This window comes from Squalius cephalus (genome assembly GCF_949319135.1).
Source record: "Squalius cephalus genome assembly, chromosome: 9".
In the NCBI taxonomy this organism is placed as follows: Eukaryota; Metazoa; Chordata; class Actinopteri; order Cypriniformes; family Leuciscidae; genus Squalius; species Squalius cephalus.
In genome coordinates, this window is record NC_137130.1 from 7,818,967 (window position 1) to 7,842,106 (window position 23,140).

Genomic DNA, 23,140 nt, shown 5'->3' on the forward strand with positions numbered 1-23,140 from the left:
ATATATAACCTTTAATTAAAACCCTAATTTGTTTCATATATCAACTTTCCATGGGAGAAATATCTTCATCCCAACCAGGAATAGTTTCTTTTAAATTATGGCATTATAAATATCCACTTTTTTCCTAATGAGATTACTGCGTTTTAGATTATGGGCGGCACTTCCAGTTTAGGGAAGTTTTATTCAAAAAGACTAAATCAAATCATTTCAAATCATAAGGTTGCGCTACAAATAATCCTTATCCATCAGTTTGACTGTATGGGCTGTAAAATTTTCTTCATGTTCTCATGTTCAGACTTAAAATGAATAACGTAACACTTGGTATTTTAATGTGACGTAAGATGACAACAATATCTATGGCAAGAGCTCTTTTCAGTCGCTGCATTCTTTTTCGAAATTCTTCCGATTTCATTTATGATATATATACCACTGGAATACTGGAATTAAGATTCTCTCGTTTTTTTCTCCCTAAATCCTCACGTCTCTTTCCCAGTTTGTTTTCACACGGATGCTTTAAAATGTAATTGTCGCCCCTTTTCACTTTTACTCCCTATTAGCAGTGTTTACTGGAATGTTTCTAAAGCAGGTAAATACAATATTTATTGTCTGTCACTTTTTTAATTACTATTCAAAATTGACTTTGAATCACTTTGAATTATTATCACACAATGTTCCAGTTCATTAACATTTTTGATCAAGGCAATGCGTTTCATAAAACAGACATATTACTACAGTGATATTTAACATCCGTAATATTGCTGCGGAAAAAAACGGGGGTTATTAATGGTCTGTGGTTGTAATTTGTAAATGCTTTTACACTTTTAAATGTTCTTTTAATGTTTGATGGTTGAAGGGTGAGTAGAATAATGTCATCTCATTGTATTCATTGAAAATGCTTATTGTTTCATAGTGAATCTTTCGCTGATTGTTTACAGTTTAACAGAAGTTACTCCCATCATTTGCACAAAGCGTCATAGGACGTAGGAAAAAGGTGGATAAACACTTCCCCTTTTCAATCTGCATGCAAACAGACTCTTTTTATGGCTTCAGCAATGTGTAAAAGAGAATATAATTAGATTTGAGAACAGGCAGATTCTGACAGGAGTCTAAGAGTCTCAGCCGTTCAAGTGCTGTAATTTGTTCTTGAGGCTGTTAATGAAGTTACATTTTTAGACGAGATGTGATGTCAGGCCTCTATCATCTCCTCTGCTACCGTTTAATGAATGTTAATTGATGTTTATTGCTGCTTTTCAAGGAAGACATACTTGCAGTTCCCTCAAACGTGTACATGCACAAACACATTTGAAGTCACCATGAAATCAAAATGGACAATTCTTATTTATTTTTATAGAATGTTGCAATGTTTGTTATACGAGATTTATCTGTGCACATCTTTGTGTTTTTTCATAATTTCATAATTAATCTTTAATCAAAAACGTTAACCCCCCTACCCTCGTTTTCTTCATGACGTGTGTCTCTGTGGAGGGTGAGGTTAAATATCCTGCAATCTGGCATTCACATCTGCCTTTAATTTAATTAGCGTAACTTCCTACGATCCAATCAATTTCTGAAGGACGAAATCAAATCCCGCCCTACATTTTTCTCATTCAAGAAGCCGTTTCACTTGGATATACGTCACAATAACGAAGAAAAGACTATTGCAACTTCCATTTCATGTCGACTTTAACACTGCATTTTAGTGGTTTGATCATATTGACTTTATTGAAAATAGGCCAAATTTAGAGCTGCGGGTTCTCTAGTCTAAATCACAAATCATTTACAAATTACTTTCATGAGTTGATTTGTTATAATGAATCAGTTAAAAACAGCAATCCCAATTCATCGGTTTGAATCGTCGGATGACTCACTCACTGAATCGGTTTGAGTTGTTTTGAACTGGCACAGTTTTATCTACTTAACATCGACATTAATGGGATAGTCCAGAAATTTAAATTAGCCCATGATTTACACTCCCAAGTCATCCTAGGTGTATATGACATTCTTCTTCCAGACGAATACAATCAGAGTTATATTAAAAAATGTCCTGGCTCTTCCAAGCTTTATAATGGCAGTGAATGGCCGTTTCTGATTTGAAGTCCATAAAAGTGCGTCTATCCATGATAAAAGTGATCCAAACGGCTCCAGGAGGTTAATAAAGGCCTTCTGAAGTGAAGCGATGTGTTCGTGAAAAATAAATCATGGGCTAATTTTCATTTTTTGGTGAACTATCCCTTTAAATGGAAATTCACCCTATTTTCTAAATGCATGTTATTGATATTATTGTGAATGTTTCATTTTGCAAAAATATTTTTTGGCAAATTTTTTATCAAATTGTCATCTTCCTGCTATATGACAAACTTCTCTCTGGTGACATACGCTGGGCTTCTCCAATCATTTTGTCGGCTTAAACCCCTCCTCTTTCTTACAATTGACTACAAGCTGCATTGAAATCTGAACTCATTGCATAATTGATTAACTTTTTCACTGTTATTGAACCGAACTGATTCAACACTGAACTGACTTCAGCTGAATAATGACACTATTGTCTTTTTAGAGCTTGTTTACAGCAGAATTGAATTCTGTTTGCATCACTGATGATTATTTTCCTGTTGATCACTGTAAAGCAGCTTTGAAACGATGCATATTGCATAAAGAGCTATATAAATAAAGGTAACTTGACTTCCATTCGATCAACAACCAAGTCCCGTCCTAGATTTTTTGTCTTTGCGATAATCAGATTCACTTGGGGGTACATCACAATAAGATGTTACATCGCGACTTTAAGGCTAACGTGCAATCGTAGGGGAACCGAACTAAAATTCCTTTTGATTCCTTATCCTTTTCATATGTTACTGAATGAACTCCTCCTCCAAACCGAACACATCACTTTTGATTCGACCCTTGAAATACTTACGAAATTCTTCTCTTCCTTCACAGACTCTGACTCGAGGCGCAAGAAGGCCTCGGGCAAGAAAAAGGACAAGAACAAGGAGAAGAAGTCCAGCAAGGCAGCAAACCAGCGATCTCCTCTGGAGGAGCGGCCCAGCAAGAGGCACGAGAACCGCCGGCAAGATGGCGACAACGAGGACCGCCGTGGACCCGACAAACTCCAAAGAGATTCTCGCCGCCGGGGACACGGGGACGAGTCGCCCCCTGCTCGACAACGAGGAGAACCGGAGCGTGGAAGAGGACATAAAGAGCAGCAGCATCCCAGACACGCTCAGGACTATGAGGACAGACAGACAGATTCACGCAGGCACAAGGACGATGGTAAAAACGACTCCCGAGCGGACAAGGACAAAGATAGACGGCAGAGCCGAGAGAAGGAGCCTCTGCGGCGGAGCCGGGACAGGTCAAAGTCACGAGAGAGGAGCCGCAAAGAGATCGACTCCAGGGACTCGTACAGGAACGGCTTGGAGAGGGCGGACAAAGAGAACAGGCATTCTGACAGGAGGAAAGACGAGAGGAGCAGGGATGGCTCACCGAGGAGACGCAGATAGCCGCCTGAAGGAAGACGCAAATCAAATTATGATCTTCATGTACCAATTTTGAGCCGTTCCTCGTTCAGTGTACTTTCACCTGTGCTTTTGCTTAGCCTTTATGTTATACAGTAAAGCATAGCGTTTTTGAGCTGCCATTTGAAAGGACTCATGGGGAAATGTACCGTACACACTCTGACGGTGGAAATGTACCGTACACACTCTGATGGTGTGTAAGGTGTTCCTGAAACAATTAGCGGTTAAACAGGGCTGTGTTCAAAAATATTTTGTATTTTGTGTAACCTTTACTCAATTGTATTTTTGATGTTGTTTTGGAAGTAATTGGGGGAAAAGCAAGATTAAAGATGACATTTGCTATAAATTTCAAAGGTTTACTGTGCTAATTGAAGCTGCATGTGATTTAAAACCAATTAAGAATATATCAAGATATTTTGTGAGGATTTTGCCAGAAATATAAAATGTATAAATTTCTGCTCAAAAGTTTGGTGTCGTAAGATTTTTTTATGTTTTTAAAATAAATCTTTTTAATGCTCACCACCAAGGCAGCGTTTATTTGATCAAAAATACAGTAAAAACAATAATGTGGAATATATGCTTATCAAGAAACATTTCAGAATTATTATCAGTTGAAAACAGTTGTGCTGTTTAATATTTTTGATACATTTTTATGCAATTTTTAATATTTGTGCATCCCTAAGCAAATATTTAAAGTTGATTATTTTCTTTTGTCATTTCAGTTAATTGATTTAGTTGTTTGTGGCATCACATCTACTCATACTGCTTTTGAATTAAAAATGTATTTATATTCATTCCATCTTGGTGACTATTTAATGTTGGTTCCTTTGATTGAAAAACAAAAGCCAATTCATACCAAACAACAAACTAAAAATATATTTTGCTCCGTTCTGATTTTGAATTAAATGTCGAAAATGAAAAATCTGGATTTTTTTTTAATGTCTCAAGAGGTTTTCTATCTCAATTCCTTGTGTCAGTGGTAAAGCTTAAGTAACATTTCTGTGGTATACGCATGATATTCGCTGTTGCGCATACACCAAATGTGATTTCTGTCACATCTCATTTCAGATGCACTGAAATGCATGTGTTCCAAACAGCGTGCCCGTCATTGAACATGAAGCTACTTTGCTTTCACTGATTTCTGCCGTGCTGCCCAACAGGATTCACATCTGCCGTGACCTTCAGGGGTAACTGAGACTGCATACGTGAAGCCTGATATAGAAACAGCCCTTTTCTTTGTAGCTGATGTTAATGGGACGCAGGACAAGCCCACTGGGATTGTAAAGCAGCGAAACTCATTTGAATTAAAGGTCATCAATTGAGAGCTGGCAGTCAATTTAAAGAGGAAGGATCCCAGGTTTGCTTTGTGGGATATATATGATATGAAATGAAGAGTACGATGCATTGCGTGAATTATAATTATTTAATTATGATTTTATACATATATATAATAGCAAAAAAATGAAGTTTATTTTCCACACAATTCTCATTACCATAATGAAAACATTCTAATTACTGTAATGCATCTTATTTTTGATATATTTGCTAGTTTAAGAAATATACATTTGAGTATTGAGATATATATTTAGCATTGCAGTAATGAAATAAATGTAAAAAAATAAAATAAGCTTTATTTTCTTTAAGTGTAGTTTCTTATATATTTGTTATTAATGACTAAAGTTTTTCTATTTTTCTTAATTGCCTTGTTTATCATTGGTTCCTGCTCGAGACTGACTCTTGACAGTATCAAAGTAAAAGAAGCTCATTCTCTGTCCTAGAAGTGGAAGAGCGCTCTGGAGGGAAAAGCTTGCCTGTTTCATTATCAGTGAGGCAAGAGATAGACCTGTTATTTCTTACTCCTTCGACACCACACTGTCACAGTCCCTAGCTCTTTCAGCGTCACCAGCATCTCTGCAGGAATTTGACACTTTGGTTTCACAAGACGTTTTTGGAAGCAAACTCCTTCCAATCACAGCTAACTGCCAATTTGCACGCCTGACTCAGAATCACTTTTTTTTCCTCCATGTGGTTCTTTATTTTTACATTTATGCATTTGGCAGATGCTTAAATCCAAAGCGACTTATATTGCATTTAATGTATACCTCTGATCAGTTCATGCATTCCCTGGGAATCAAACCATGACCTTGGCGTTGCTAGCACCATGCTCAACTGATGATGCTATAAGAATGCTGCTATTTCATTTTTCGTTCAGTGGAATTAAGCAAGACTATGCGTCTGATCTTCTGTTCTGCTGACATTATACTGTAGAATGTATTCATAGTTCACAGGCTGAGAAATGAGGTGAGATAATCGAGCACATTCAGGGATGTGGGAATAGCAGCTTTCATTACACCCCAGTCACTCCTGGGACACGGGACAGACTTGACATCAACATCTGGTGCACTTAAGATGGTTGCATCCATCTCCATTAATATCTGTGCATGCATGTTTGTATTTATGATTATTAATGTGGAAATTGATTTAAACCCGCCACCAGTCTCATCATGCGGCCCATGCGTTTCATGTTCATGCTGATGCTGATGGCTGTTGGTGTGAGAATGGGCAGTTCTGTGAATGCCTGGAAATACCCCATGAATGGAAGCTTTGCCCAACGTCACCACAGGAAGTGAGTGAATGGGTGGAGTTCCGTGTGGGTGCTTCCTCAAACCCTGTTTTTAAATTCTAAAATAGAATTTTTGTAGATCACTATTACTGTAGCGTGCAATTAGGGGTCTATACGTTGTGGCGGGCCGTCTCGCCACAGCAGACATCTTGAACATTATTTAAACCTTGTGTTACCGAAGTCGAATTTGGCTCAAGCTACCCCTGCCTAAAGGAGGGGAGGCATTGGTTGTATTAGTGAATTCTTGGGTTATTCCAAACCTGTATGAATTTCTTTCTTCTGCTGAACAAAATTATAATTTTGTTGTTGATATTTTGAAGTAGGCCTATATGGGTAACCAAACAGCTGATAGGCCCTATGGAGAAAAAAAAAAAAAAAACTATGGATGTCAATGGGGCCTATCAACTGTTTGGTTACAAACATTCTTCAAAATATATTATTTTGTGTTCAGCAGAAGAAAGAAATTCATACAGGTTTGAGTAAAATACAGAATTTACAGGGTGAACTATCCCTTTAAAGATATTCTTTACCTGATTTACTTTTAAAATATTATTTTATCCAATAGCTTGCTTGCATACCAATTGTCTATAATCCTGCATTGTGCATTACTGTTTGCTCTTTGACGTTTTTTTTCCTGCTAAATGCATGAATATAAATGTAAAACAAATAAAAACGTTTCACATTTTTCAGTGTTTTTTTTTCTTTTCTTCTTCTTCCTAATTTCCCCTGAGGATGCAAAATTATAAACTAATTACAATATTTGCTTAACAACATGTGCAAGAAGAGAAAACTTTCAGGGGTATTTTTATTGGCGTATAATTGCCAAGCGATTTCTTCCCATAGGGAGAAAGAGAGGAAGGGAGTGTACAGGCAGTGAAAGTAGGGCATACAGTATGTGCTCTCAGGTAGCGCTGCCCCTGAGGTATCGGAAAAAAATTACGAGTTCTACACAAATACTATGGCGACGTAAGTTTGTGAATAATACTTGCACAGTGCTGACGTCCCGTGGTTACCATCCAATAGGGAATGCTCAAAATATGAATATTAATTACATCACGCTGACGTTCTAGTTAACTGTCCAATGGCGAAATATTGGGGATGAATATTAATTAGGTCCAGTTGACGTTGCTTAGGAACCTGCCAATGGTGAAGGCTTGTGGGATGAATATTACTCACGAGGCCTTCGCCATAGTAGGATTCGTAAACTTCAGTCAGGATGCGGCGCATCGCCTCGCAGTCCGTTTGCGCCGTGCAACCTGCAACCCAGAGTGAAGCCAAGTCTGCTCAACTTCACCGGTAAACATCAGCTGTTCAGGTAAGTGAACCACAGGAGAATTCATATGCTAATGCGTTTTGACAGCTTCAGTACTTCAGTACCGCTCCGTCCAACTTCATTTTAGTGATTGAAAAACAACTTGAAGCATCAAGCCAGTATTTGATATTTCAACTCATTTGTGTGATTTTATGAGTATTTTAGGCAGAAATATTGCGTATTTTCTCTCGAAGCGCGTCTTTCTTCATTTTTTTCCCCCCGTATGTTTAATTAAGTTTGGCAAAACACTTTCACCTCATCTGTTCGCACCGCTTTCTAACCGTTAAAGTAGTTTGCTGTCATTTCTGTCCTGCAAGGCATCATCAAGCGTGATAGTCACAGATTTACTTCAGGAATTAAGTGATAGCTCAACCGACGCGCTAGTTATGGCCAAAAATGCTGTTTAGTTGGGTAGGTTTCTCTGTATAACAGATATTCATAATACTTAAAGGTATAGTTCACTTAGAAATTAAAGCTCATCCTCATACAGTGCCAATGGCTTACTTTCTTTGAAAGTATGAAGAATGTCCTGCACTGTATTTTATTTTCTGTGCTATGTCAAGCCTTTACAAATGACTTGAAATCATAAACGTGTCATAGTCCATTTGACTCGTATTACATATTCCAGGTTTTCGGAAGCCATATGACAGCTTTGTGGATGAACAGTTTAAATGGATAATCATGAGTTGCGCCCTTGTCATTTGAGAAGTAGAATCGGATCGTTTGAATCGGATCTTCTCTTAATCACCAGTTAATAAAACCAATACGAAGGATTCGTTCACGAATCAAACCGATCAGGCTCTACCAGTTCTACTCACTTTCTCAATAATCTGGTCTCATCTGGTGATTTTGCGTCCTTTTTGAGTTTTGGCATCTTTGATTTTGAGTGAAACATTCCATTAAATAACAACAGAAAAAACAAAATAATAATAATAATAATTCATGAATGAAATGAATTATACAGTATGGTTTCATTGGCAGCATGTATAGTCTGTAGGTCTTGGGTGTTCTCAGGTGTTCAACATCAGACATCTTCATCGCCTTAGCTATGAATTATAGCTATTTATATATATATATATATATTGATGTATGTGTGCAAAAAATGATGACAGTGGAATGGAAGTGCATGTAGGCGCACCAGTAATACGGGATTGCTTGCTGTGTGTTTGCCATAATTTCGCATTTGTCCTTGGACCAAATAATCCTCTCATATTTGTAACACTACAGTAAGCCTCATAATATAGGCTAGGCTATGCAACCTAAAGGGCTTTATGCTCACTTTAAGCTCTGGCCTTTGTGTCTTTGAGCAACCTTTGTTCATTCATAATTGTAAAAATATTAGAAATATCCTAAATGGAAATACAAAACCGTTGAATATGATTGCCCTGGACTTTAATCCAGTGTTGGTCAAAAAGCGTTGTGTTCATGCATTATTTCAACCAAATGTACCTGGTTAAATTTTGTCAGAGCTTTTGGAAATTTGACCTTTTATGCTAGTTGTGTATTGTTTTGTCTGTCTGTATGTCTCTCTCTCTCTCTCTCTCTCTCTCTCTCTCTCTCTCTCTCTCTCTCTCTCTCTCTCTCTCTCTCTCTCTCTCTCTCTCTCTCTCTCTCTCTCTCTCTCTCTCTCTCTCTCTCTCTCTCTCTCTCTCCCTCCCTCTCTCTCTCTCTCTCTCTCTCTGTGTGTGTAATGTGAACATAAGGCAGTAGGTGTGGCTTCTCAGATATTCTCACTGAAGTGTCATCTACCTGTACATAATTAATAGAGCACTTATGTACTTTATTCATCAAGACTAATTTGTTCAGCAGTATTGCGTCATGCCTTGAAAAGCAAAACAAGTTGTAGGCTTAAGGCATCTTGGGAAATGGGTTGGTTTGAAACATAAACGCATAGTCCACCTTTGTTCTAGACGTCCATAAGATGAATGTACCCATAGTGACAATAAGCAAGCATATGCAGGCATAGAATAGAGCACATGTTCGTCCTTCTTTCCTTCCTTCCTTCCTTCCTTCCTTCCTTCCTTCCTTCCTTCCTTCCTTCCTTCCTTCCTTCCTTCCTTCCTTCCTTCCTTCCTTCCACACTATCTTCCTCCTGCATTTCATTATTCCCACATACCCTTTCTTCTTTGAAGATAATCTAGACTGTTTAATAAGTCTGGAACATTGTATTATGGGACTCTGATCTATGCATTTTTTTAATTCAACTTTGAGATTGTTCTTCAGCTCAGCACAAAATTGTAACCCAGAGCTCTCAAATGTTCACAGGGCTGTTATTATACCTGCTGTCTCTGTTAGAAATATGAGCTGGTGATGTGCCCTTGGTTTCTCAGTGAGTGTGGAGAAGCACTTGTGGAGAGTAAAATCAAAGAGTTTCCCTTCTGTAGGGCAGTGTTAGACAGTCTCATCGCCGCTATTTAATATCCGTGATAATCACACTCATAAAATCTCAATCAACAGCATGCTGCTGCAAGTCATACAGAAGACCTGCTGTCAAATAGAGAGAAAATGATTTTCTGCACAATATTTAACCTCCCCGCCTCTGCTAATGATTATACAAGGTTAACAAGAACATCTTGGCAATTTCATAGATGTCTTTTAAGGAAATACTGGAGCATATTCGAGGTCAACGAGAATAAGTCATTTCAATGTGTCATTTCTGCATTCCCTCAATGGATTGGAACTGTCTGTCATTGGTTGGTTTGATAAATAGGCTAATAATAATAATAATACATTTTATTTATAATGCGCTTTTCTAAAATCCAAAGCGCTACAGACAGTAAAAGCAAATAAAATACAAAAGTACAAGAATAATACAAAAATAATTAGAGTACAACATACTAATCATGACAGTCTATTTTAAAGGACAAGTTCGGTATTTTACACTTAAAGCCCTGTTTACAGATCGTTTCTGATGAAATAGAACGGTTAAGATTAAATTTTGGACAAATGCTGCTGTCCCGAGAATTTTAGGTTTCTTTCGCGTTCCCCCCCACCAGTAGACTGGGTGTATAGGTGCACTCGAACACTCCTTCCTAAAACACATTAAACTTTCGTTTACAAAGACGTGAAACTCACCGAGTGGTCAGGGTTGTCCACTGATATGCTCACACAAAAATCGCTGCAAAATATGCTTTCCAACAGGTTTTATCGTAGTTTTTGTCCAACTCCATTGACTTGCATTGGATGTGCTGTGAGGTACGGTATTACTCCACGCCGGAAACTGAAATGGGGTTCAGGGGTTGTTTTCTTCTTCTTCTTCGTGTTTTTTTTATTTATTTTTTATGGCGGATCGCAAACAATGAAATGCCAGTGGTTTGCTTGCAAAGGTGCATTATCGCCACCAACTGGGCTGGAGTGTCTATTATTCAAGCTCTCAACGGAAGAATCTACGGGTGTGAGGCGTTTGGAAAAATAGCTCCACAGTTTTACAACGAATGGTAAAACACCTGTTGGAAAGCATATTTTGCAGCGATTTTTGTGTGAGCAAAACTGGACACCCCTGACCACTCGGTGAGTTTCACGTCTTTGTAAACGAAAGTTTAATGTGTTTTAGGAAGGAGTGTTCGAGTGCACCTATACACCCAGTCTACAGGTGGGGGGGAAAGCGAAAGAAACCTAAAATTCTCGGGACAGCAGCATTTGTCCAAAATGTAATCTTAACCGTTCTATTTCATCAGAAACGATCTGTAAACAGGGCTTTAAGTGTAAAATACCGAACTTGTCCTTTAAGAAATTTTAAAAAGATGAGTTTTTAACAACTTCTTGAAACTGGCTAATGTGGGAGCATCTCTAACAATAAGAGGAAGTGCATTCCATAATCTGGGTGCAGCAACAGAGAAAGCTCTCTCCCCCATAGATTTGAATCTACAGGGAGGCTGCTGAAGAGTAAGCGAATCAGTTGACCGAAGGGAACGGGAAGGCACGTACTGGCTGACTAAGTCACAGATATAAGAAGGGGCGATTTCATGCATAGCTTTGTATGTTAGTATGAGAGTTTTAAAAACAAAAGGCGACTGAACAGGAAGCCAGTGCAAGCTATAAAGCACGCCTGTGATGTGCTGACGTGGTGAAGTGAATGTAAGAACACGTGCTGCTGAATTCTGGATGTACTGCAGCCGTTTTATTGATTTAGCAGGTAAACCAACAAATAGTGCATTACAATAATCAATCCTGGAAGTAACAAATGCATGAATAAGCCTTTCAGCGTAATGTAGGGCCTAATTCTTGCAATGTTTCTGAGATGATGGAATGTAGATTTTACTCTTAATATGTGAGTCTAGTGTTAGGTGAGTGTCAAAGATCACACCAAGGTTACAAGCATGAGAAGATGGAAATAAAACGCTATCATCTATAATCAAATTAAAATGTCTCCCTTTGAGAGTAGCCGCAGGTGTGCCAATGAGTAGAATCTCTGTCTTGGAAGAATTCAGTTTTAAAAAAGGATCCACGTTTTTATTTCCTGCACACACTCCGAGAGAATTTTAGAGGTGACAGTAGGATCAGATTTGGAGCTTATGTAAATTTGAGTATCATCATCATAAAAGTGATACCCCAAACCATATTTCCTAATTATTTGCCCCAAAGGAAGCATATAAACACTAAATATGAGGTCTCTACTTGCCATCATATTTTTTCTGGGTCCATTTGAAAGGAAGTAAGTACCCTGGAGATTTGGAGATAGCGTGATAATTGTAATGTTTTAAGTCACAGATTTACATCAGGAATTAAGCTTCTTGGTGAGAACTGAGCTTGTCTCATCTTGTAGTATGATATCTCTCTGCTCTGCAGATAAATAGTTTACCAGTAGCGATACAAATCTGTTGCCTGAAAAATGTTAAGCAGCACAACTTTTTTGACTTTGATAATGATAAGAAATGTTTCTTGAGCTCTAAATCAGCATATTAGGATCATGTGACGAGTAATGACAGTAATGATGCAATGAGTAACAGTGGAATAAATGACTTTTTCTAATAGGCCTAGGCCTATATATTCAAACAGAGTCTTAAATTGTAATAACATTTCACAATATTACTGTTTTCTACTGTATTTTTGATCAAATAAATGCATCCTTGGTGAGCACATGCGCATGAGAGACTTCTATCAAAAAAAAAAATCAAAAAAATCTGTTAACACTTTATTTCGATTGTCCACTTTAGACATTCTACTAACAGTATAACTAAACCTGCTAACACTTTATTTTGAAGCTCCCCCAACAGACATTCTACTAACTATAAGTAATTTTAGCAAGTAGCCTATGTCAACTTGTTCTACTAACCCAAACCCAACAGTCTCTACTAATACTCTGAGTTAGTTGACATGTAGTTGCAAATAAATGAGAGTTAGTTGACCTGCAAAGTTACTTATAGTTAGTAGAATGTCTAAAGTGGACTATCAAAATGAAGGGTTTATAACTGACCCCAAATTTTTGAATGGCAGTGTATATCAACCAGTTTACACAATCCAATCAATTCCTGATGGACAAAATCAAGTCCTGTCCTACATTTTTCACTGAATGTCCTGTTTTTTTACTCTGACATACATCAGATTATGTCAATAAAACGGGTTGCAAATGGCAACATGTTGTCATGATCACTGGAAAATGAGTTACAGAGTTCGCCCACAGACAATTCCAGAAAATTGTTATGTTTCCCTTATATTTACCCAATATCGGTTGCAGACCAGACATTGCGCATTATTTACAGCAAACAGACTCACATGGATCATTCTCAGTAATTTGTTTCATATACCACATGCATGTTATTGTTTACCTCCCGTTTTTTTTTTCTTCAGACACCGACACTATTGTGGGTCGCTATCTTTTCCGTGTGTTGCACAAAAGCCTTGCGTCACAAAAGACTGGTTTTGTGGTATAGCTTGTCCCCCCTGCAGCTAGGAGATGCCTGTATAGGTGACTGGTAATTAGTCCCATTCTGTCTGCAGTGATTTATGGAGCTCACCATCATGCATGCAAGTGATCCATGAGCCAAAGAGGCAGTCCTTCTACACAAGCAAGCACAAGTAGATATTTCATATTTTAGTCAAATTATTTAGGTTAACTTAGTACAAACCATTAATTGGCATGTTTAAATTTGATCCTATACTGTATTTTGTGGCCTTTTTGGTTCCACGTTGTCTCTACCATAATAATAGGCTTATCTGTAATCAATCCTTAATAATATCTAAGGATGGGCAGAATGATCAATATAGCTCTTCTGACTCTGTTTTTTGACATTCCATGTTTTTTCGTTGCAAATATTTTTACGGCGGTATAAACAGCAGGAAAAACTGACACATTCCTACCGTCACACAGTATAGCCTATACCGTCATCTCATCAGTAATGTCTGTTAACATAGGCTATGTCTCAGTTGGTGTAATAGTCATTTGTACCAGCTGAATTATATAAAAACTCATTTGCTGTTAAGGTCATGACTGCTGTGGAGTGACATGCAATTGTGACATGACATCTAACATGACCTGAATTAGCATGCATATTACCTCCAATATACACACACACACACACATACATATACCTTCATCATTGTGTGCGTAGCTTTTTTGACCTTGCATTTATTTTTACTGACGGAAAAGCCCAGGAGGGGGCTGCTACTCCTGGTTGGGTATGGAATGGGGCAGAAATAAATTGCCTCCACATCTCCTGCGTCTCTGCGGAGTTTAACGAATGATAAGGAAGCTGGGAAACTAGGATATTGGGAAGGTCAGCTAGTTCTAGTAATTAGCAGAAGGGATGAAGATGGAAGGTGAAAGAGGGAGAGGGTAAAGATTCCTCTTTGAAGGGAGTAATGTCTTACTGTATTTTTTCCTGACAGGATGGGATATTTTGAGGGACTTAACATCAAATCCTTGGGAATTTTATATTCTCCACAGAGAATTTGTTTTAACATTGAAGGTTTTCGATAAAGATACAGTGCATCTGGAAAGTATTCACAGCGCTTCATTTTTTCCACATTTTGTTATGTTACAGCCTTATTCCAAAATGGATTAAATTCATTATTTTCCTCAATTCTACAAACAATACCCCATAATGACAATGTGAAAAGTTAGTTTGAAATCTCTGCAAATTTATTAAATAAAAAACGAAAGGGGGGAAAAAAAACAAAAAGTATAAGTATTCACAGCCTTTGCACCAATTACAGGCTCAAGTCTTTTCGAGTATGATGCTACAAGCTTGGCACACCTATTTTGGGCAGTTTCTCCCATTCTTCTTTGCAGAACCTCTCAATCTCCATCAGGTTGGATGTGGAGCGTCGGTGCACAGCCATTTTCAGATCTCTCCAGAGATGTTCAAGTCTGGGCAACTCAAGGACATTCACAGAGTTGTCCCATAGCCACTCCTTTGTTATCTTGGCTGTGTGCTTAGGGTCGTTGTCCTGTTGTTAGATGAACCGTCGCCCCAGTCTGAGGTCTAGAGCACTCTGGAGCAGGTTTTCATCAATGATGTCTCTGTATATTGCTGCATTCATCTTTCCCTCGATCCTGACTAGTCTCCCAGTTCCTGCCGCTGAAAAACATCCCCACAGCATGATGCTGGCACCACCATGCTTCACTGTAGGAATGGTATTGGCCAGGTGATGAGCGGTGCATGGTTTCCTTCAGACATGACGCTTGCCATTCAGGCCAAAGAGTTCAATCTTTGTTTCATCAGATTTTGTTTCTCATCGTCTGAGAGTCCTTCAGGTGCCTTTTGGCAAACTGTCATGTGCCTTTTACTGAGGAGTGGCTTCCGTCTGGCCACTCTACCATACAGATTGGTGGAGTGCTGCAGATATGGTTGTTCTTCTAGAAGGTTCTCCTCTCTCCACAGAGAAATGCTGGAGCTCTGTCAGAGTGACCATCGGGTTCTTGGTCACCTCCCTGACTAAGGCCCTCCTCCCTGGATCGCTCAGTTTGGCCAGTCGGCCGACTCTAGAAAGAATCCTTGTGGCTCCAAACTTCTTCCATCTATGGATGATGGAGGCCACTGTGCTCATTGGGACCCTCAATGCTGCAGAATTTTTTCTGTACCCTTCCCCAGATCTGTAGTCCAGTCCAGTCTAGTCTACAGATAATTCCTTGGACTTCATGGCTTGGTTTGTGCTCTGACATGCACTGTTAACAGTGGGACCTTATATAGACAGGTGTGTGCCTTTCCAAATCATGTTCAATCAACTGAATTTACCACAGGTGGACTCCAATCAAGTTGTAGAAACATCTCAAGAATGATCAGTGGAAACAGGATGCACCTAAGCTCAATTTTGAGTGTCATGGCAAAGGCTGTGAATGCTTATGTGATTTTTTTTTTTTTTTTTTTTTTTTTTTTTTATAAATTTGCAAAGATTCCAAACAAACTTCTTTCAAGTTGTCATTATGGGGTATTATTTGTAGAATTTTGTGGAAAATAATGAATTGAATCCATTTTGGAATAAGGCTGTAACATAATAAAATGTGGAAAAAGTGAGGTGCTGTGAATACTTTCCAGATGCACTGTATGGAAACCAAGACCACTGAAAGAGTGGGCATTACTATTGTGTTGTATAAACCACATACTCTCTGAATATTTCATTCCCTTTCCGTGACACTGCAGTCTCTACTTCTCCCTAGCTTCAATGTGGATGTCCCTGTGTGCATCTATCTTTTAACACCATTAATGTCCATTAATTTGTGAGTGTTTTTTTTTTTTTTGTACGTTGCTTTCCCAAGTTAAATGCTGCTCTACTGTAGGGGTCCCGTCGAGCTCATTCTAATTTGGCCAGTTCCTGCTAGTTGAAGCCCCCGTTTGTCACATGCGTTTATATATGTAACGTAGCTGTGACAATTCACACCATGCACCGATGCCAAGGGATGGATGTGATGAGTGCCATGAGAATGAGAGCAATACAGGGACTGATGGGACATTACGTCATTGGCAGATTTTGTATGGCAGGTTCATAATAAGCAATGTCTATCATGTCTTCACTGCATAAGTCCTGATGATACCAACATGTATGTAATTCAAATAAAAAAATGCTGAGTAAGACTTGATTTTATGCAGAGGAATTGATTGGATTGTGTTAAGTGAAGTGAAGGGAAGGGAAGGGCCGAAAAGTAAGAGAGATTCATGACATAACTTAAAAAGGATAGTTGTTTCAGAGGTGGAGCAAGTTTCCCATTTAGGTAAAACAGTGTATTGTGTATGAGTATTGTAACAAGAATTTGTATTTGTAATTGCATGTACCTATACATTATGCACAATAAGACAGTGAACATATTTATATAAGTAATGATTGACTTCTAATCCAGTGTGCAGCTCAGTTGTGTTTCCCATTGTTTTGTCTCCTCTATCATACAAAGCAACACATTAAAATAATAGAAATTCAAATCTAAAGGTAAAGGAGTCAGCTATTTCAGACGATCCCTCTACGGCACCCAATTAGATTGTTACTCTGCATCAGCAAAATGAGGTAGGCTACAGATTTCTCACCGTGGTGCATGCTGAAATCAATTAACCAAGTCGTACCTCTTTGACTGACAGTAACTGAATTCATTCAAACACTTTACTCCGCACTTAAACTGTTGATGTCAGTGCTAATGATGTCAGTTATTATGAAGTCATCTTTTTATATTTTTCCAAAATCTGGGATGTGACTTGTAACCCTGATGTCAAAATGACTTACATCAGTAGCTCCTACAGGCTGTGTGATTGGTCGTAGTCTGGCTAGCGAGGACAGAGTGGGAAAAAACCCACTTTAAACTTTATAATGGGTGACAAATGCTGAGTCCCACTGTTTAGCTCTGTACTGATTCACAGGATTCAGTGCTCCTGTCATACTGAGCAGAGAATCTGTAGTTCACTTCAGTTGACAACTTGCTTATTTGAAATTGCCTGCAGTGTCTTCAAAAACATATAGCTTTTAAGATGGAAAGGTCAGGATTTTCCAGTACAACCTTTTTTTTTTTTTTTTAATGTGTACATATATAATACTATATATATTTTAGTTGTATAATATATGCTTGTATTATCGTTTGAAAATTTTAGGGCTGGTAATATTTTTTTTTATTTAGCAAGGATGCATTAAATCGACAGGAAAGACATTTAATGTTACAAAAGATGCTGTTCTGATAAATTATGTTTTTTGAACTTTCTATTCATCAAAAAAATTATCATGATTTTCAACACTGATAAAAATAAATGTTGCTTTAGCACCAAATCAGCGAATGATTTCGGAAGGATCAGGAGGAATGATGCTGAAAATTTAGCTTTGCGTCAGAGGAATAAATAGCATTTTAAAATTGAATAGAAAGTTATTTGTAAATACAGTCTTGGTAGACTTAACATCGCACTGACTCCAAACTTTTGAATGGTAGTGTATATACAATACAATGTTTATTTACTTTTTATTCATGATGTCATTGGTCCTGCTAATATATGTTTTTCATTTTTCCTTGGTGCATAGGATATGATATGAATGTGGAATAAATCAAATGTATATCTAATAGATATTTCTTTAAAGTTTAGAAAGCAGTTGAAGTAAAGTGCTGAGTCTGCACCTGCTAATTCGGTTCTACTATAATCAGGTTGCACACAGCACTGCCCCTTAAAACCCTCGGCATAACTGGGCTTTCGCTGATCTCCTTTTGATTGGCTGCTGGCACGGGGTGTCTGCCCTCACCTAGACTTCTAAGTTCTTTAGATTTCCCGTCAATCAGCAGTGGTTAGTGGGATGGAACCTTCCTCCCACCGCTGATATCCAGGACTGAGTAATGGACCTAAGAGAGGAACTGAACTGCAACAGCTGCCCCGACTGTATTGGTTTATTTAGCATTGCCTCGGTTATATGTAACCCTGCAAAAATCTGATAAAAAGCCTCTCTTCTCTATTTATATTTCAACATGTGCATTAATGATTTAAGTCATGAGCGTAGCTTTATTTCACCACCTACCCAATCCTAGATAATGGCATGCATGTAACTCAATCAGAGCGGATCCAGCAACAGACTGGCTGCCTTGCTGCCTGTGGTCTACAATATTTAATTAATTATATTTATAATTAACATTTCTCAGATTTTTTTTTTAACTAAGCTTTTTGTAATGCATTGTAGGGAATAGGAATGCCTTCTCCATGAAATACACATGCTGCCTTTGAATTTTGCCAAATTAATTCATCTTATAAGGCAGAATAATCATATAAGGAGTGTGCCCATGATGCCTTAAAATGCTGCTTACGTACTAGGTTTTGGAACAGAGCTGTTGTGTCTTTTTATAGATCCACACAAGTGGTACAGTATGTGGGCCAAAAAGTGTCAAATATATATATATATATATATATATATATATATTATAACAGAACTGGGGATACAGGCTTTAATCAGAGAGCGAGGAATCGTTTGTTAAATGTGATTTTGAGGAAGAAAGCAGCTTGTGGATCAGATGAGCCGAGGGATGGTTTGGCTCAGTGACAGATGGGAAACATTAGGGCTCCTCTAATCCTTTCAACATTGACACCAGAGTGTGAGAGAGGTAACTCACACCCACAGCGCCTGAAACCAACGCACAAAGCAGAAGACCTTGCGCAGAATATCTCTTAAAGCTAGCGAAGGAGCAGAACTGCTGCATGGGTCAATGACTTGCTCTGTTTGAATAGAGAGCATTCAGTGCAGCTTTATATACTCACTGGAGGCAGAGTTAATGCATTTCTATCAAGGGGTCAAGGTTTGGTGACCCAGTTTACCCCTGCTGGTAGATGTACACCATAAGATGGGCAAAAAGCATCTTTCTCCATTGACTGCCATTCAAAAGTTGTTGAAATGAAATTGATTATTTTGAAATGAATCAAATAATATATTTTTTTGTAAGCAGAAGTAGTTGATTTTATAGTAGATGATTTAACTCTTTCCCCACCATTGACAGAAATTTCCGGCTTTCCGTGTTTTCACTGTTATATGGTAGAGGGGCGCTATTACACATCCTCTGAAAGAGTACTAAATCTCCTGATCAAAACACAGGAAAAAAAGAAGCAGAAACAAGCGATAGCATATGATGCATGTAAAATAATACGATCATCAACATTAAACAGCATATAAATCAAAACTGGCTAATGTTACCAAATGAAATGTTGACCCAGGATGAGCTATAGCACTGTGAAGATTTAGAATAAAGTAATAGAATAAAATAAAATAGAATAAAATGTTTTTTTTGTGTGTGTGTGTGTAATAGCAGAGGGTCTGTTCTTTCTTTTGATGTTAAGATTTTAGGCTAATACAAATAAATATTCTGGGGGCCTTGAAAATGTAAAAAACGCTGGCGGGGAAAGAGTTAACAACGCCTGCTCTTTTTTTTGTTACAACCATGAAAACAAACATAACACTCCAAGTAAAATAGTGCTGACCTTTATCACAAAATAATAATAATAAAAAAACTACTGAACCATGAAAATGTACTCTATTTTTTTAAATATAAATAAATATTAATTATACCTTTATCATTCATGTTAGTTCATAGTGCATGATGATGATGAATGTTAACTTATGATATACAACTATTAACAGTCAAACAATGAATAATACTTAAACAACATCTATTAACCTTAATGTTACAAATGGATTGTATTGTAATGAGTAAAGTGTTTCTGTAAAATGTTACCATTTCATGTAGGCTAAATCCAAACCGTAATGCTTAGATGCTCATATTTAAATATCTACTCAAAGGTCATAGCATTGAAATTAGATATTGTATACTCTCTCACTTTATTTGCATCTATTTTAGAACTAAGTGTCTTTTTGTCACATTGTTTTATCTGTTTGATGTACTACTAATGTTAGCGGCCTCTCAGCCTCAATGGCAAACATACTGGTGTTCTCTATGCAGAATCTACTCAACACATTAATTACTTTATAATAATATGAAAAGGAGGTACCCGCGAGCCCACTTCTTAAACCTAAAATGACAATTGGGACACCCTATGGTCTAGTGGACTTAACGGACACAAGCACGCGGCGACCATTGTAAGTCCACAAGATCGTAAGTGCATATGAAGTGTGCCATTTGGAACAGGGCTTATCTGTCAGTTGCTGTTTCCAACCACCTATTTTTATGCAAATTTTGGGATACTGCATAAAAACGCTGGATGGAAATGCCAAGATGTGCATAAATTCTAAAAATGTATAAAAAAAACGTGCATTCAAGAATTTTTTTTATCTGATAAGCACACAAACTATGATGGTAATCTATCTATCTGTAAAATTGCAATTCTGCATCTCATTTGCTACCTCATTTCAAAATTCCAGTTGAAGAATTAAGCAACTGATAATGCTAATGGGTAATTTTGAAGGTAGTGTACACCACTTTTATGAAGCCCTCAACCGCAGTAACTTCTGGACTGACCATGGGTTACTCTCTCTTTCACTGTCAGGTGTTAGTTGTTGTGGATTTGCTATCATAATGGACAATCATATTGCAACAGTTTCCTTTTAATTTCATTTTAAAATTTCTGCTGCTGAAAAGGGCCCATATGGATTAATTGTCCCTCTTTCATTCATTGGTGCTGGTTTAGGATGTCATTGTCATAAATTAGCCTAAATTTTCCATGAATCATCAAATTATCCTACAGGGATTTTACTACTGTAAGATATTTTATGAATGCATGTTAAGAATGAAATGCTTGAATTCTTTCATTTATCATCTGCCTTGCTTATTTTTACGTGGAGTCCCATGTTTATTCATTCTTGGAACATGAAGCTTAAAGATTATCTGTCCAGTGAGGACGCAAGTCATTTAGATTTAGAGTAATCTGATTGCATAGTAGGTACAAATTATAGCATAAAGGGCCACACAAGTAGGGTAACAGCCGGCCTTTGTAAGCCCCATCTCTCAGTTGATTGGTCAGCGATGGATTACTAACTCGGAGATAATTATGCTGGTAAATCCCAAATCCTGAATATGCAGCAGCTGTACAGACAAACATGGGCTTTTTTTGTGTGCTGTTATGATATTGAAAATACTTCCAGCCCCTTTTCCCCTCTCCTGCTGTGTAATGGTATGATTGTAAATCGCTTATGACTGCTAATCCAGTTGAATTTCAGTACACAAATATGAGTGATATTGCACTACGCTTCATCCTATAATCGAATGCCCTATTCCTGACCCACCTATAAAATACTGGGAAAACAAAGTTGAGGGGATTTGGCTGTGTATTATCTAACCAAGAAAGGATTTATGTATTTATTTATACAAAATTAAATAATTGTATAATTAAATTGAGGGTGAAATTTGCCTCCTTTTTTCCATTTCCCCCCTCAGTTTTCTCTGTGCTTTGTTTTTCAACTGTTTTTATTGCTTTGTCTTATTAACATGCTGTCCGCAGTCCAACCAGTATTGACACAGCGTGACTTACATCAAGTCACTGTTACTCTTTTCTAGACAAACTTTGGGTATTTTCTACTTGCCCCTGAGCTCTTTGCATTGCAGCAACGTAAGTCTATTGATGAATGTCCACCTTGTCCTGCCTTTGGACCCTTTTTAATAATTCATCTGTCATCTTTGCTTACGGCACGTATAGTCAGACCAGGTTCATTAGGATGTCCCACAGCAAGGTGAGCCGAACCTTCTCATTTCACCTGAAATCTTTCACTCCTTCAGACTCCGTCTCCTTCTCCTGATCACTTACTTGAAGGGATTGTTCATCCAAAAATGAAAACTTGCTGTTAATTTACTCACCCTCAGGCCATCAAAAATGTAGGTGATTTTTTTTTTTTTTTCTTTAGTAGAACGGTAAAGATGATTTGTAGCTGAAACCATGGTCCTTGGTGATTCAGATAATGCAAATCAATGGCTATTGTCACTTTGAGAGTCAAAAAAACATATACAGGTAAATACAACCTTAAATACAACCTAACATATTTACAACCTTATTACCTGTAATCAGAGCGCGTTCACGACAGTCTGCAGCGCAAGCTTCCTAACGCATAATGACGTAAAAACATGTCAAAGATTTTGAAAAAATCCAAGAATTTTGTGTAGTTTATTGAAAACAAGTTCTAATATCAGTTTTGTTTCTTTCATTATTAAAAATATTATTAAAACAATTTTGTTTATTTGATGTTTACTAGTTTTGCTGTTTTCCCCTCCAGCATAGCATCTAGCTAATGAAATATTTTTGAGCAGAACATGATAGCAGAAAAAAAATTATGAAATAATACCCATTTCAGTGACGTTTACCTTTTTTTCAGTGACTTTTCCAGGCCTGAAAAACATCTGATATTTCCAGGTTTTCCATGAGTGTGGGGACCGTATTGTGTGTTTTATATCTTTTTTGATGCATGTGTGTGTGCAATTGTATGTGTGTCTTCCTTCTTTCTTTACCCCCCCAGCTCTCCAACCCCAGTAACAGGAAGTGCCATTAATGTTCCTCGGAGCCGTCTCCTTGCGTGATGGGGTGGTTTTTCTTCACACTGTAGGGCAAAAGGAGACATTTTTCTCCTACTTTTGCTCAGTGAGGGAGCTGACAGCCTGGTTCTGTCAGGCGATGAACTGTCTGGGAGAGTCTTTTCTCATTTTTCTTGCTCATAGAGCATATGTGGCTCTTATTCATCTGTAACGGCGTCACGTTCTTCTCCTGTCTTAAGCAGACTGTGAGCTTCGTGGCTAAATACAATAACCTTGACCTGCGTCAGGCACTTTGGCAGAACAGCCACACGAACAGCCACACTACTATACTG

General features: G+C 37.9%; 2 protein-coding genes across 5 annotated transcripts in view; both read left to right on the forward strand.

Annotated features, from left to right (window-relative positions):
- cwc22 (CWC22 spliceosome associated protein homolog) overlaps positions 1–4,426 on the forward strand; it is a 45,128-nt gene extending 40,702 nt beyond the window's left edge. For both annotated transcript variants that reach the window (XM_079881709.1, XM_079881708.1), the window contains exon 21: positions 2,938–4,426. In XM_079881709.1, coding sequence (XP_079737835.1) covers positions 2,938–3,500 — 563 coding nt within the window. In that variant the 3' untranslated portion in view covers positions 3,501–4,426. The remainder of the gene's footprint in view (positions 1–2,937) is intronic.
- A 2,945-nt stretch (positions 4,427–7,371) lies between these two features.
- znf385b (zinc finger protein 385B) overlaps positions 7,372–23,140 on the forward strand; it is a 125,769-nt gene continuing 110,000 nt past the window's right edge. For 2 of the 3 annotated variants that reach the window (XM_079880518.1, XM_079880516.1), the window contains exon 1: positions 7,372–7,453. The gene's annotated coding sequence lies outside the window, so the exon portion shown is untranslated. The remainder of the gene's footprint in view (positions 7,454–23,140) is intronic. The other variant, XM_079880523.1, reaches the window with a different exon arrangement.